The sequence below is a fragment of the Artemia franciscana genome, chromosome 2 (assembly GCF_032884065.1).
Source record: "Artemia franciscana chromosome 2, ASM3288406v1, whole genome shotgun sequence".
NCBI classification, from domain to species: Eukaryota; Metazoa; Arthropoda; class Branchiopoda; order Anostraca; family Artemiidae; genus Artemia; species Artemia franciscana.
Window position 1 is genome coordinate 58,631,348 of NC_088864.1, and position 15,675 is coordinate 58,647,022.

Genomic DNA, 15,675 nt, shown 5'->3' on the forward strand with positions numbered 1-15,675 from the left:
CAGATTTGATGCCCCTCGTTCTCGTGTATCATGGCTATGGAGATCACTATTAATCGGGAAAAAATTTCGAATGAAGAGGGAGGAATATTATTGAAAATAATTAATTTTTATTGAAAATAAAAATTATTGAAAATAATTATTGAGAATATTAAGAATTAATTTGAAAATACTCACTTGGTTAATCTCTTGTTTTTGGCATATCAAAGAGTTGATTCTTAGTGTAAATTTCATTAATATTATGAGTAAACAAAGTTTTAGGTGACAAAAGTTGGACGGTTTATTTTAAATTTTTTGGATTTCTCTAATAGGACACAAAACTAATAGCCCAGACAGAGCAACTATAACAAATGTACGGGTACAAAATAGCGATATAAAGCAATCGGTGAAGCACGTGCAGAGATTTGGACTTCGAAGCTGTAATATTTGAATATGGTTTCCATGATAGATTTTCATCAATCATAATACCCAAATATTTTGTTACCTTTACTCTTTTTATTTGATTTCCGTTCATTACTATTTCTAAATTAGTTTCAACACTAGATATCCAAGAAAATAAAATGTAATTAGTTTTAGTATAATTTAATGTCAAAAGATTGGAATCTGCCCACTCAATAAACTTGGTCGTTACCTTATCATTTTATCAAAAAGTAGATCAACTGATGGAGCAGCTACGATTAAAAGATTATTGTCTGCAAATAGGATTATACCAGCCTCTGACGAATAATCTTAATCCGATTTATAAAAATTAAAAAAAAAAGAGGACCCAGTATCGAACCCTGGGGTACTCCCCAAGTTACAGCGCTAGCTATAGAAGTAAAACACCCATTCACTACAATTTGTATCCGGTCACTTAAATAAGATTCAGAACAAGACAAACTCTTTCCGGTCACACCGCTTTTTCCAGCTCACTAATAACTTTTTATGGTCAATGGTGTCCAAAGCCGTCTTCAAATCCAGGAATAAACCAGCTTGAATCAGACTTGCTTCAAACGACGTATTTACCTAATCAACAAGTTTAATAGTTGTCATTTCTGTGGAATGATTTTTTCTAAAACCAAACTGAGTATTCATAAGAATTTATTATTTTCAATGTAATCAGTTAACCTGGATCCAATCACCTTTTCATGTTTCTATTAAAATGAAAGGGAGGATAGAAATGGGTCTTTTGTTTCAATGTTCGTCTCTCTTACCTCCTTTGTGCAATGGTATTATTTTAGCGACCTTCAAAACTTCTGGGAAAATTCCTTTTTCCATAGGATATGTTAATAAAATTACATAAAACGGGTGTTATAACTGATTCAATTTATTAACAATTTTTATGAAAAACCCCGTCTACATCGCTTCAATTTGATCGCATTCTACTGATAATTTTACTCTCTTCATTTATAGTTCAAGCATTAAAAACCAACTGATTCTCTATTGGAACTTCCGACTGAACTATTTTGGGGGGCCGCTTAATTCTTTTCCGAGCATCATCGCAAAGTTTCGTTCTCTCACTTAACAATATTCACATAAATAATTTGCAACATCCTTCGGGGTTGTCAAAGTCCTCCCCTCTGATTGTAATTTATTAATAACTTCTATTTTACCCTTTTGACCAAGGAGTGAATTTACCGTTTTCCATGTTTTTTTTCATACCACATTTATGCTTCATAAGCTCATTTTGTAAAAACATTTTTGAGCCTTCCGTTTCAATCCGTTTAAAGTATTCCAGTAGTTTTTAACCTGTTGAAAATTAGTGACAGTTGTTTCATCTAGGTATATTTTATACAATTCATTTTTCCGACTTATAAAATTTAGAATATCCTGTGTATTCCATGGTTTCTTTGTGAACTTTGTTCTAACTATTTTAAGTCTTCTAAGAGGACACGTCTTGTTCACTATCTCTGTAAACATTGCAACAAAAATATCATACGCAACCGAAAGGTTATCTTCTTCAAAAACTGAAAAAAAATCTGCATCACTCATTAATTTCTTGTATTTTTTTTTAAATTATCCTTTCTTAATTCACGGAAAAATGTTTTATTTATTTGATCAACCTTATTTAAAATCCCGTAAGATCTTTTTATTTTACTAAGAAGAAAAAGATGGCTGGATCCATCCGTAAGTAAAACATCAGCATATGAACTTTCCAGCATCTTTCCATCCACAAATATATTATCGATTGGCGTCGCAGACTTAACAGCTACTCGTTTAGGAGTAGTTACCAGGGAGTACTGGAATGATGAAATCACAGAATTAGGAAAATCTGAACGGTTTGTACTTATAAGAAGGTCAATATTGAAATCACCCATTATTACTTTACATTTATGATCATTATTAAATTTCTCAATTGAATTCTCCATCTCCTCAATAAAAACATCCTCATTAAATGACGATGTCTTATAAACTAAACAAACAACTACATTTTTATCAGATTTATCTTCTATTTCAATAAAAAAGAGTCTCACGCCTTCCTTCAAGCCACAGCGATTGACCCTCCCTCACCCAATACGAAACTCCTTCCTTAATCAACAAAGCCAGACCGCCTCCCTACATAATCTATCGTTCTTTTCTTTAACTAACATATCCTGGAAACTGGAAATCCCATACAGAAAAATTATCCCTATACGACACAAACGTCTCACATAGTCCTATTACTACTGGTGTTTCTTGCATTTCACTTAATATATTACAGAGCGTAGGTTACGCAGTCCTAACCTAAGGCCTTGGCAATTCAGAGATGTAAAAATAATATCCTCTTTGACCGACCATTTGTTCAGCGACTGATTATCCACAAAATTACTAGCTTTCATTGCTTGCGTATTATTTCCTTCACTTAAATTATCATTTGCAGTAGGGGTGGATAGTAATTGGTCAACAGACTGCCGATTACTTTCTAAATCTGAAAGCTTGCTGGTCATACTATTCATGATAATACACTAGGTGACTCAATAGTGAGAATTCTTTGATATCTCAATAAGGAAACAAGCAAAAATATTCGTGATACGAAAGTAACGAGACAAACAGGTGATCCCAAATAAACGAAAGAACTGAGGATTGACTCAACGTGTGAGTACTGATCACTGATCGGATTTAGTGATCTAATTTTCAGGATGGCTGAACTGTTTCCGGTTTGGCTAGTACAGGGCCGCCATCAGTCAATACATTCCTGACTCCCCAGTTGTAACGTGCCAGATGCAGTAGTTGCTTGCGTTTTGGTGTTAAATATCGGGCCATCGGGCCAGCTGCTTTTTGTTCATTTTTACGCGCTTTGGATAATTGGATGAATAAAAAGTGACAATGACGGGTGGGAGAACATTCTTCGCTGAACTAACTCGAGTATATAAGCGTTCAGTTGACTTGATGCCACTAGCACACATACGGATCTCCATCTTAGTATTGAGTAGCTCTAGGACGCTGCTGAGAAGTGTGTTTCTCCACCTTTCTGAGACTGTCCATGGATTAGAAGAAGGTTCGATCTTCTATCCTGTTCCAAATCGTCGTTGTGGTATTCTAGAATTTCGACGCGATTTTCCAGCGCCGTTATTTGAGCCCAGTTAATAAAAATAGTGATGATATAATTCAAAGTTAAATCTGATAAAAACTTTTTTTTAATATGAGAAACATTTTGGTCTGTAATTGGCCACATTTTCTCTCGTTAAATAGTGTCAGCAATTATGAAATATCAGTGGCCACCAGTACGATGGTAAGCTCGATAATTCTGGCCCTAATGTAATTTGGCCACAGCAGAAAATGATGGTAATTTCCGTCACCTACTTCGGTATCGTGTCCAGGGGGGGCGATTCACTGCTTCAAAGGCCTAATCAATTTTTGGCCCCCAAAAATGGGCGTCAAATTTCTTTTGCCTCTAATTACCTTTGATTTCACAAAGCGAGTTAACAGGAGATATAAACAGGGAAAAAGAGGCCTCAATGAAGATAGAACAATACAGGACAGAATTGGGCTGCATCCTTGCTAAAATATATCTAAAAGCTTAAATAAGAAGACCAAATATTAAATTTTTATAAGAAAGAAAAAATAGAAAATTTTTTAATGAGAAGAATTGTAAAAACTTTTAAAAATTGCATTTGGTGATGCTTATGATTCGTAATTTTAGTATCGTAAATATTTTTTCGTATGCCTCTTGAACATCTTTTCAACATTTGCATATTTCGAACGGTAATCTAGAGTTATTACATCATAGATTTCGGTGACAATAGTGTTAATATGCTTGTTCACTGATCATGCTTTTCTCTCCTGGACATCACCATGATTGTGAATATCCTGACGAAGATTATCTTTCAATTTGGCAATTTCACTCTGGGTATTTACTAGGACGATAGTGAAGATACACTGTTTGTCGAAGCAGCACCTTGAATTCCTTTTGTTTTTTTCTTTGAAGCTTCGGCGAAATTCTCTTCGAACGGCAAAATGAATCTCTCAATCAGTGATACTTTTTTGTGTGATCCATAGCAAAATACTTGATAAGATTTTCCCTTCTTCGATGCAAATATACCAACTATTCGAATAGGCCATAAAGGGTAGCTGTAAAATTTGTCAAACGCAACATCATTAACACTGTAAGACGTCGCAAATTTGATAATGTCTAATTTCCTGACGCTCGGTAATGTCTAATTTACACAGCGAGCGTTTATTGACACACAAGTAATCTAGTCCATAAATTAAATAAAAAGACAAGTTTTTTTAATTGAAAGTAAGGAGCGACATTAAAACTTAAAACGAACAGAAATTACACCGTATATGAAAGGGGTTGTTTTCTCCTCAACGCCCTCGCTCTTTACGCTAAAGTTTGACTCTTTCTCTCAAATCTACTTTTTAAAACAGTTTTACAGACTTTTAGGGGGTGTTTCCCCCCATTTTCCAAAATAAGGCAAATTTTCTCAGGCTTGTAACTTTTGATAAGTAGCCTTAGATTAAATTTAATGAAACATATATATTTAAAATCAGCATGAAATTCCAATTCTTTTGATGTATCTATTAATATCAATATTCCATCTTTTTAGAGTTTTGCTTACTATTGAGCCGGGTCGCTCCTTACTACAGTTCATTACCACGAACTGTTTGATAATAACCCAAAATAACCAAATTTCGCGAAATTAAAATAATTATGAAGTGTTGATGGGGCTAGAATTGAATCTTAATTTCACAATAGCAGAAGATTGTTATATAACCCGGCTTTATAGATTACAAAACTATTTAATGTAAAAATTTTTGTTAAAAATTTAAAAAAATTTGGAATATTCATTCGCTTTTCATTCATTCGCACGAATATTCATTCGCTTTTAGTATTCTCATTTCTTCTTCGGAAAGCAGCCCGGGGGTTAGATGTCCATATCTCGTTTATTATATACTTTTACCTATACGTTACTAGCCAAACAGCCTTTCGCACGACAAGGTCTTTTTTTTACATATGATTTATACTTTTGATTTTTTATACTTTACACTTTTACTTTATTTACTTCTGATTCACTAGTTGGAGAGCTTGTCACCTTAGTACCCGAAGCGTCTGTCTGACGACATGCATAAAAAAAAGAGAAAACTAGCGTGTAACGTTTTATGAGGCAAAAAACAGTAGTCTCCCTTCACCCAAAATTCCAAGTTCTCTTCCCCTCCAAAAAAGAAAAAAATTTACGGATAGTCCCGAATTGGCTCCCGAGCTGTGAGACAGAATAGGATATAGGTATGAAATATTTCACCTTTTAATGAAACATTATCGCTTGTTTCTAAGAAAAAACGTTTACTTTCTTATAAGCGTCCAAAAACGAAGTGAATGATCTCATATATCTTCTCTGGGAAAATTACCCACTCTGTTGCATTGTGTAATAGATTTATTTCTCAAACACACTCAAGCTATTATATAGGATTATTATGTTGCTTGTTATTATACTTGATACACGTCCATTCGGGCTATCAAATTTTGCCGCTTTGGAAAAGAGACCTCTTTTTCCTTGGTCTGATATATAGCAAATTAAAGCAATATATATATATATATATATATATATATATATATATATATATATATATATATATATATATATATATATATATATATATATATATATACATATATATATATATATATATATATGTATATGTATATATATATTTATATATATATATGTATATATATATATATATATATATATATATATATATATATATATATATATATAAATGATTCAACTGACATTTTTACTTTTATTCTGTTGGTAACTATAGCTTATTTCGTTATTAGCTTATTTCATATATATATTTTTAAAATGAATCAACTGACATTTTTACTTTTGTATTCTGTTGGAAACTATTGTTTATTTCGTTATTAGGTTTGGCCTTAGATTTTCTGTGAATGGACAGACTTTTCTACCATTTTTCATTGCTTACTAAGTATTTTGGGTTGGGTTAGTATGCGAACATATGTTTTTTTTTGTTTTGTTTTTTCAATTCTCATATCTATTGTGCATACTGTGAAAGGGGATTGGTTTTATGTTGGGACTAATGTAAAGCCACTGTAAGAAAAAAATAATTCAGCTATAGTTTTCATTTAGATTTTTGTAATTGAATTTAACGGTATTATTGTGCTATTAAATAAACCAAGTCATTTAACAGTACTAATATTTTATGTGTACGACTTTTTTTTCGTCCAATCAATTACCTTTGGTCAAAAGAACGCTAAAATTAATTTTGTATCTATTCAATTTTAAGTAATTTTGGTAAGTAATCTTCTATTGGCGGTGCTTTTTCGGATCAATTTTCCTTTTTGATGCTTTATTCAATTATAAGCAATGCCTAAAATTCGAATTGAAGGAAGGTTATTTTATGAAAGGAAAGCAACTGCATATCTCACGATTTTACATTCCCATTAATTCCGTTTGACATATAGCGATCGCAAATTCTGTCGGTTTGTCTGTCTGTCGGTCTGTCCCGGTTTTGCTAGTTTAGGCACTTCTAGGTAAGCTAGGACGATGAAATTTGGCAGGCGTATCAGGAACCAGACCAGATTAAATTAGAAATAGTCTTTCCCCGATTCGACCATCTGGAGGGAGTGGGGGACGGTTAAATCGGAAAAATTAGAAAAAATGAGGTATTTTTAACTTATGAAAGGGTGATCGGATCTTAATGAAATTTGATGTTTGGAAGGATCTTGTGCTTTAGAACTCTTATTTTAAATCCCCTTTAGATCCGGTGGCATTGGGGGAAGTTGGAGGGGGAAAACTGGAAATCTTGGAAAACGCTAGAGTGGAGAGATCGGGATTAAATTTGATGGGAAGAATAAGCACAAGTTATAGATACGTGATTGACATAATTGGAACGGATCCGTTCTCTTTAGGGGAGCTGGGGGTTGTTAATTGGAAAAACTAGAAAAATTGAGGTATTTGTACCTTAAGAACGGGTGACCGGACCTTAATGAAATTTGATATTTAGAAGGAACTCGTGTCTCAGAGATCTTATTTCAAATCCCGACCAGATCTCTTAACATTGGAGGGAGTTGGAGGGGGAAACCGGAAATCTTGGAAAACGCTTATAATGTGGTAGATACGTGATTGACGTAACCGGACTGGATCCGCTCTCTTTGGGGGAGTTAGGGGTGGGGTTCAGTGCTTTGGCGAGTTTGGTGCTTAAGTTACGAATGGGTAATCGGATCTTAATGAATTTTGTCATTTAGAAGGACCTCGTGACTCAGAGCTCTTATTTTAAATCCTGACCGGCATTAAGCCTCTGATTTTCCTTTAAATCAATTTATTGATTCTTGGAATTTTGCCAGAGCCCATACCATATGAGCTCTTGGCTCTTCCGACCTCCTCGCAAGTGCCATATGAGCTCTTAGCTCTTGTTTCTCTTAGTTGACCAACAGCTTTCTTTCTATAGGTAGACAATTAACAACTCACTGCAGTACCTAGCTACCTAAGGCCAACTCAGCTACGCATACACCTCTTCCATCCCAACCTGTTCAAAGTCCCTTTCCTTACACCATCCCAGAAGGCTCCCATTTCCCTCAAATCTTTCCTTATGACATCTTTACCCCGTTTGGGAACGAACTGCTTTTCGTTTGGTCTTTGGCGATGGGCCGACAAGGGAAATCTGTCATGATCATCCGCAGAACGTAATGTAACCAACTCAGCTTTTCCCTTACTATAGCCTAAGAAAGCGGGATCGAATCATATTTTTCGTGCAGGTTAATGTTTGAGATGCGGTCAGTAAGTTGGATACTCAAAAGAAATCGTTGAGAATTTCTTTGGAAAATATTTAGCAAATCCTCGTCTGTCTTTAGGAGCGCCCGCGCTGCAGAACCATGGTTGACCATTGTCATCACGGTAGATTCCAATATTCTAGTCTAAGTTAATAGACTTTCCAAAATAAAATTCTGTGAAATAACATCCTGGCCTTGCTATTCGACTTTTAACATCCTCAGAGCATCCACCGTCTTTACTAATAATGCTACCTAGGTTTCATTAAATGTTTTCGACAGTTGTGAAAGTGTATTTTCGCCGTTTCAGGAGGAAAAAGAGAAAGAGAAGCCATGTAACCATTTTGTAAGCATCTCAGCTTTTCTTTTACTATAGCCCAAGAAAGCGGGATCGAATCATATTTTTCGTGTAGGTTAATGTTTGAGATGCGGTCAGTAAGTTGGATACTCAAAAGAAATCGTTGACAATTTCTTTGGAAAACATTTAGCAAATCCTCGTCTGTCTTTAGGAGCGCCCACGCTGCAGAACCATGGTTGACCATTGTCATCACGGTAGATTCCAATATTCTAGTCTAAGTTCATAGACTTTCCAAAAAAAAATTCTGTGACAGTTGTGAATTTGTAATTTTGCCGTTTCAGGAGGAAAAGGAGAAAGAGAAGCAATTTCGCGCTTTGATGCGGAATAAGCAAATTGAAGAGGAGGCTACATTGGGCTCAAGACCTATTACGCCCAGATCAGCTAGGAAGCGCCCAGGTGTTTCAACAATGTCAGACAGTAAAAAGCCAAGATTGGGAGCTGCTATGTCTCTCAAAGGTAGCAACAGTAAATTAAGAAAAGTGAGTTTTTTGGTTGTTTTCTCCTTAAAATTGTGGTGTGACTGACGTTTTTCTTTCCTATATTTCAAAATTCTCTAATATGTTGAGTAATGGAATTCAGTCCCCTTATCTCTTCCATTATTAAAAAGTTACTCGTTTTGCAAAACTATTAAGTATTGATAAGGCAGCGTTGCCATAACTTTTAAAGCTTGGATAAGAGATCCTAATAAGCGACAAAAAAAAAGGAAAAATCGACAGCTACTTTCCCGAAATCCTTAGAAAGGATATTAAACTTCTCCCGTTTAAACTTCTCTAGATTAAAAAAAAACTTAAATCATTAGAAAGTATAAATTTTGTTTTTTATTTTGAATAGAATGGTATTTCCTTTTTAACTTTCAGGAAAGGGCTATCCCTAAAAAATATTCTAGCATACCTGCTTGGAAAATATTGAAAACCAGCTCAAAGGAATTATTAGTTGAGTAATTTGACAGTTGTGGGAGCTCCTAGTTGTGGTACCCGCCTTGGTTAAAAACCTTGCCGACACAGTAAGCATATCATTTATGGTGTGTGTACGGAGATTATATAGATTATAAGGATTATACGTTTTCTCTATTTCAAAATAGCCTCTCGTTAGCTTTTGGAACTGTTGACAATAAGGTTCCCTATCAATTTTTACCAAAATTAGTTTAAGAATTCCCTGTGGTGCTGAGATAATTTGTTAATGTGTCCTTTGCCTTTGAGACTGTCAGGTGACCTGGAAACTCGTAGGCTATCAAATCCCCTTAATTAAATATGAAGAATTATTTCATTTATTGAATAATTGTGCCTCGCCACTCAAAGGTGGCCACAGTACATTGAGAAAAAAGGATTTTAACATCGTTTTATCCCCCCTCCAAAAAATGATTTTAATTAACAAAAGATTGAGGATAATCTAGTGTATTAATATATATTAAGTAATGTCACTCTGCCATGCATTAAGGTTTTTTTCACATCTCAAAAAAAAACTGTAATAAATGAAAGATTGGAAATTTAATCATAAGTCATTTATTTTGTAGAATTTTATTAATAATGCAATTGGTATATTAATATTTAATAGATGTTTAATTATTTATAAGGGTTCAGTAATTAAAATTTCGAAATAAGAAAATTCAAAACTGTAAAATGCTACTGTTAAAGACAGTATTTTAGCTCAATCTGCCTGCCTATTCAGCAAGATGTCCCCAACAAAATAAAATGTAGAGAAAGTTAAAATTTATATGTATGGTAAAAATGAAGTAAACAGCAAGACTTATAACCATGAAGAACTAAAATTCTAAAATAATTAAAACGCTAACAAGAATGAATATATACAATTATATATTCATAATTGTATTCATTCTAACAATTCATTCTAATATTCATTCATTGTTATATTCATTCTAACAAGAATGAATATAACAATAAAATATAGCAAATAAAATATAAAACTATAAAAAACTTAAATGGTGAAATTACTCAACCAGAAAAAAGAATGAGAAAAATACGATCCTACAAACCCATAATTTTTATGAATAATGAACAAATTTTTTTTCAATCCCTAATTATTGTGGGCTCTTTCTCTTTGAGTCTGTCAGCTGACGCTGAAACTCGCAGGTTATCAAATCCCCTTAATGAAATATGAAGAATCACTTCATTTATTAAATAATTATGCCTCGCCACTCAAAGGCGGCCACAGTGCATTGAGAAAAAAAGGTTTTTTTAACATCTTTTTTATCCTTCCCCTCCAAAAAATTATTTTAATTTACAAAAGATTGGGGATATAATTAACGAAAGATCGTGGTAAAAATGAAGTAAACACCAAAACCATGAAGAACTAAAATGCTTGAAATAATTGAAATGCTAACAAGATTGAAATACAAAATAAAATTGTGCAATTAAAAACTATAAAAACCAAACTAGTGAAATTACTTCTTTTTTTTTAAATAGAAGATCAGGTAAAGAAGTTTTATGTGGTTTTCATTTCTTTACATTGTTCTATGTATAAATATACTATTTCATATTGCTAGTTGGACAACTAGTTTGGTTATTTCCTTGTTTAAACAGTTGAAATGAATATTGTATTTGAAAATGTTAATGTTTTTTATTGTTTAACCTTCAATTTAATCTCTTCATTTTAAAATCTAAGCCTGAATTGTTTCTGAAACCCAAAATCACGAAAAATGTCTCTTGTCGAAAGTAACAGTTCAAAATAAGGATGAAACCTTTTAATCGACAGTGAACAGATATAAAAATTTTAACTGGATATTTCGAACACATATACAGTGTTCATCATCAGCATTTTGAACTGTTATACTTTCGTCATGAAAAGGCAGTGTTGTCTTCGAAGTTAACAATGTCGCTTGTGTTATTTAGGGACTCTGTGTTTTAGCTTTGTTGAACTTTTCGTTTTTCCCCTAGTTTTTTTCTGGTTGAAATCCCCCTGCGCCACAACGTCACAGCTTACAAATTATAGCTAGCCAAATTGTAAACTAGGACTAAATACTTGTTTTGTCTTAATCTGTCACTTTTCCCCTTGCTTTGTGTGTGCCATTAACAACTACCTTGCTTCGGAGCCTATGCTTTATGTCAATGCTTGTCTTCAACCACAGCTCTAAATTATAAACTCACAGGTTTGTGGGTTTGAAAATTTGCGCTGAATCTGGCAACACTCGCTTACGCAGTGAGTGTCAAACTTAAAACTGGGGTGTCTTAGTCAGTGTTGCCGTTATCATGTAAAAAAAATGGGAGGTGCTAATGTTGTGTTTTCTCTTGATATCTCTTGAAAATATTTTAGGGTTTTATATCAAATAATAATTGTGTGAAGACAAGTAGAAATCTAAGTATGTTTCATATATACAGAAATCCACAACAGAAAGAATGTTGCACTTACCTTTGTCTCGAAGATCTTATATTAAGGTAACTACTAACGTGAGCTATCTCTATGCAATCGGTATTGAAAAACGGTCTCTCAGAGTTTTATTCAGTTATTTCCCTAAAGCCCACAATTACATCGATATTGAAAAACGGTCTCTCAAAGTTTTGTGCAGTCAAATCCCTAAAGCCCACAATTACAGAATTTGAGTGAGAGCAACTTTTAAATTTTAAACTGAAAACTTGTCGAACAAAGTTGTGTTTACACTTATTAGCAATATATAATTGAAGTTACAGAATAACATTGCTATAGATTCCCTATAATTATAGGTCTTGCTAAGAATTTCATGCTAAATCTTCCAAAAACCGTAGAATATAGGATAATTCCGGTAGAATTTGAGAAAAGCCTTGTAATATTCAGAAACGCCGAAAAGAGAATTTTTAGTCACGGAATTGTTATTAATCCCTACATTTGTATTCATTTGATTTAATCTTTGGAGGAGGAATCCTCCCGTACGCCTTGTGTTAGGCTCACAGATGAATTTTACCTTCCGGAAAACGCTTCGAGTTTTTCCTTAGTAAGACAGGGCATGAGGCTTCAGACCAAGACATGTACACCAAAAGTTCCCAGACTTTTGACATATGTGGACCCCTTTTCGTAACGTTTAGTATCCCTTGTGAAAAAAATGTTTGATGACATTTTCTTCTTGTTTGGTACATACACAAAAAATAAAAACAAAGAATCTAAATTCTAAGATACGGTTCAACGTCCGTTAGCCTATTCAATTCACGTGCAGGACTTATTCCTACCAAAATTTTTGAAACGTGTACCCCCACCAAACTCTTCTCGTTTCCCCGGCGTAACCCCTTCTACACTTGACTGGAAACACTGAATCACACAAAAACATGAGTTTTTGCATTTAAGCCACTGAAGTCATTACGGATAAAAATCAGAGATTTTCACTTAAGAGTGTACGCGCCCCTGTAAAACTCAGCAAAGGAATTTTGCATATTATCTTAAAAAAGATTTCCATACAATCCCCCAATATTTGTATTAAGAAAGCTACATTCCAGCAAAAACTTCTGTAGCCTATTCTAAATTGTATGCAGTTGAGTGTTATTAAAATTCGAATGGGGCCACTTGCCAGATGGTTAGATGTCTCAGCAACGTTTCTCTTGTAAAAATAAAGGGATCTTTATAAGGCTGACCTGAAACCCCAAGAACGCTCTTTAATGAAAATAGTACGCATTAACTTCGAATCTCAGTGCAACTTGCCCTCTGTCGTGGATTCCTTTTATATGTGAATATACCTCTGGTTTCAACCGCGAACCTTTTATCCTTTTTCAAATTTACAGGTGGACTCTTCAAGAGCAATAACAGATACGCAACGATCAGAACGCTGCATGACACAAAGTGGTGCTTCAGCATCGAGTTCCCTGTCGTGCTCGTATTCCGATTTTAAGGTATATTAAAACTCTTCGGGCTATTACCGCGTTTCAATGTTAGAAAAAAGTGAATTCAATTTAAAAAAAAAGAACAGCGATTGAATGATTCGCTGAAATAGTACTACTATTACTATAACTCATTGCAGCACCAAACCAACTGAGGTCCATAAGCTGTGCACGCTTTTGATCCACTCCAATCTGTTCACAGCTTCATTTTTTACTCCTTTCCATTAATTTTTCAATTTTCGTTGAACTATATCTTATTACCCCTTCCAATTCAATTTTGGAACCGACGTGTTTTTTGTTTGGTCCAACTGAGTAGCCCAAAAGCACGGTTTTTTCGACCTATCATTCGTAAAACGTAATTTGGGTGTCTTAACCTTTCTTTAGTTATAAGTCTTGGAAGCAGGGCCGTTTCCAGGACTTTTTCGGAGGAGGGGGTTTACATATTTTTTTTTTTTAAACACTAAAAATTTGTTTAAAATTTTATTACGTTTTTGCTAGTCGGACAAACTTTCCGGGGGGGTCAAACTCCCCCCCTTTTTTTCCCCTGTGTACGACCTTGCTAGGAAGTAGTATTGTTCCATGTTTTTTATTGTTTATTGTTTTTCGTATAGCTTATTGATGTAAGATCAGTCAAACGAGTATTAAAACTACCAATCATATACCACCCGAACATATACCCTAAGTACCTGAAATATACTGCCCATATAGAGCTTTGGAAAATATCTTGTATATCTTCGTGAACCTTTCAAAGTGTCCATTTTCCAGAGCCATACATCACCACTGACAGGAATTGGGCTTCCAGTATCCTAGTCTTAGTTTGAATATCAATGTTCCTGTTTATTTTAATTGCGAAAAAAACCACGGATCTTGGCTATTCTACTTTTTACTTTTTTACTGAATCCAAAATCTTTAAAACTCGTATTTACGGGGAAAAAAGACGAAAGAAACTAAAAAGTTCAGTTTTTCTGGACAGTTGTTTGTGGTGGACAGTGGACAGCTCTCTCTCTCTCTCTCTCTCTCTCTCTCTCTCTCTCTCTCTCTCTCTCTCTCTCTCTCTCTCTCTCTCTCTCTCTCTCTCTCTCTCTCTCTCTCTCTCTCTCTCTCTCTCTCTCTCCCTCTCTCTCTCTCTCCCTCTCCCTCCTTTTCTTCCTTTTTTCAGAATCAGAATAATCAGTTTGTCATAAGCTAGAACAGCCTAGTTATACATACCACTCAAGTTGTTCATTCATTGACGTATTACAGAACCAGCTTTTTTGTTCCTTTTTTTTAGCTTAGTATGAGAGAGGACAAAAAGAAGTGACAGACTAGATAGAAAATATATAATTTGGGCTACACATGTGCACATTAGGGGGCGGGGGCAAGTATTAAGAGAGTGTGAAGTTAGGAAACAATTCTGACTTTATTATATGCAGAATAATTGTACCTAACACATTAGGCATGCAGACCCGCTATACTTTACCCCCGCTCCCTTAATGTGCAAATTTATAGCCCAAATTTGTTTCTAAAGTATTGTATTTTTATCATACTTAGATATATTTCACTAGAATTGAGCGTCAGAGAAACATATTAGAAGAATATTAGGTAGGGGATATATCATACAAGCACCATGTATATTTCCGTATATTTACATAATTATCATGGACGCAGTTTTTTCTTCTTTTTTTTAGAGGGTTGGGCTCATCATATTGGGTTTAATCCTATCTTTGTTAACTGTAATTGAATACTTATGGATTACGTGGAATCCTTCCATATGGTTTATATGGGAGTGTAGCTGTCCAAAGAGCATCTTGGGATGTCTCTTACCTCCTAGCCCCATGAAATTTTCGCCTATCATCAGGAATAAATTTATAAATCATGTTTTATTTTATGAAAATGATCTTAAGATGGCATTGGTGACCATAAGATTTGCCACTCTCCCGACGTACTATCCAATATATTTCCCAACTATCAAATATATTGGAAAATGTTTATTATAATGCAAAATTTTTATTTTATTTCTTTGAAGCTATTTTTCTTATGTCTTTAGTTTTGTTTTTAAGTTTAGACATATTGGAAAAGGGGAATTCCAGCCTTTAAAGTAAGTTGCTTTGCGTTGAAAAAATATTCCCTTTTTTTCACTCTTTTTTTATAGCCGTTTTTAAAAGCTGAGAAACTGTTTTAACTGGTGTATGTTTTCAATGTGTTATCGTTTTGCTAGCCTGACTCAAGGTATCTTCTACTCTATACATTTGTTGGATGAAGCAGAACGACGTAGCGAAATAGTGAAAAGAAAAGTGAAAGGCAAATAGGCAGTGCGCATAGCATTATGTGAGAACAGATGTGTTGATAAT

The 15,675-nt window shown here is 34.3% G+C and overlaps 1 protein-coding gene across 2 annotated transcripts in view; it reads left to right on the plus strand.

Annotated features, from left to right (window-relative positions):
* LOC136043845 (protein regulator of cytokinesis 1-like) overlaps positions 1–15,675 on the plus strand; it is a 78,146-nt gene that overhangs the window by 57,755 nt on the left and 4,716 nt on the right. For both annotated transcript variants that reach the window (XM_065728786.1, XM_065728785.1), the window contains exons 9-10: positions 8,828–9,025; positions 13,250–13,357. In XM_065728786.1, the coding sequence (XP_065584858.1) occupies positions 8,828–9,025; positions 13,250–13,357 (306 nt within the window). The remainder of the gene's footprint in view (positions 1–8,827; positions 9,026–13,249; positions 13,358–15,675) is intronic.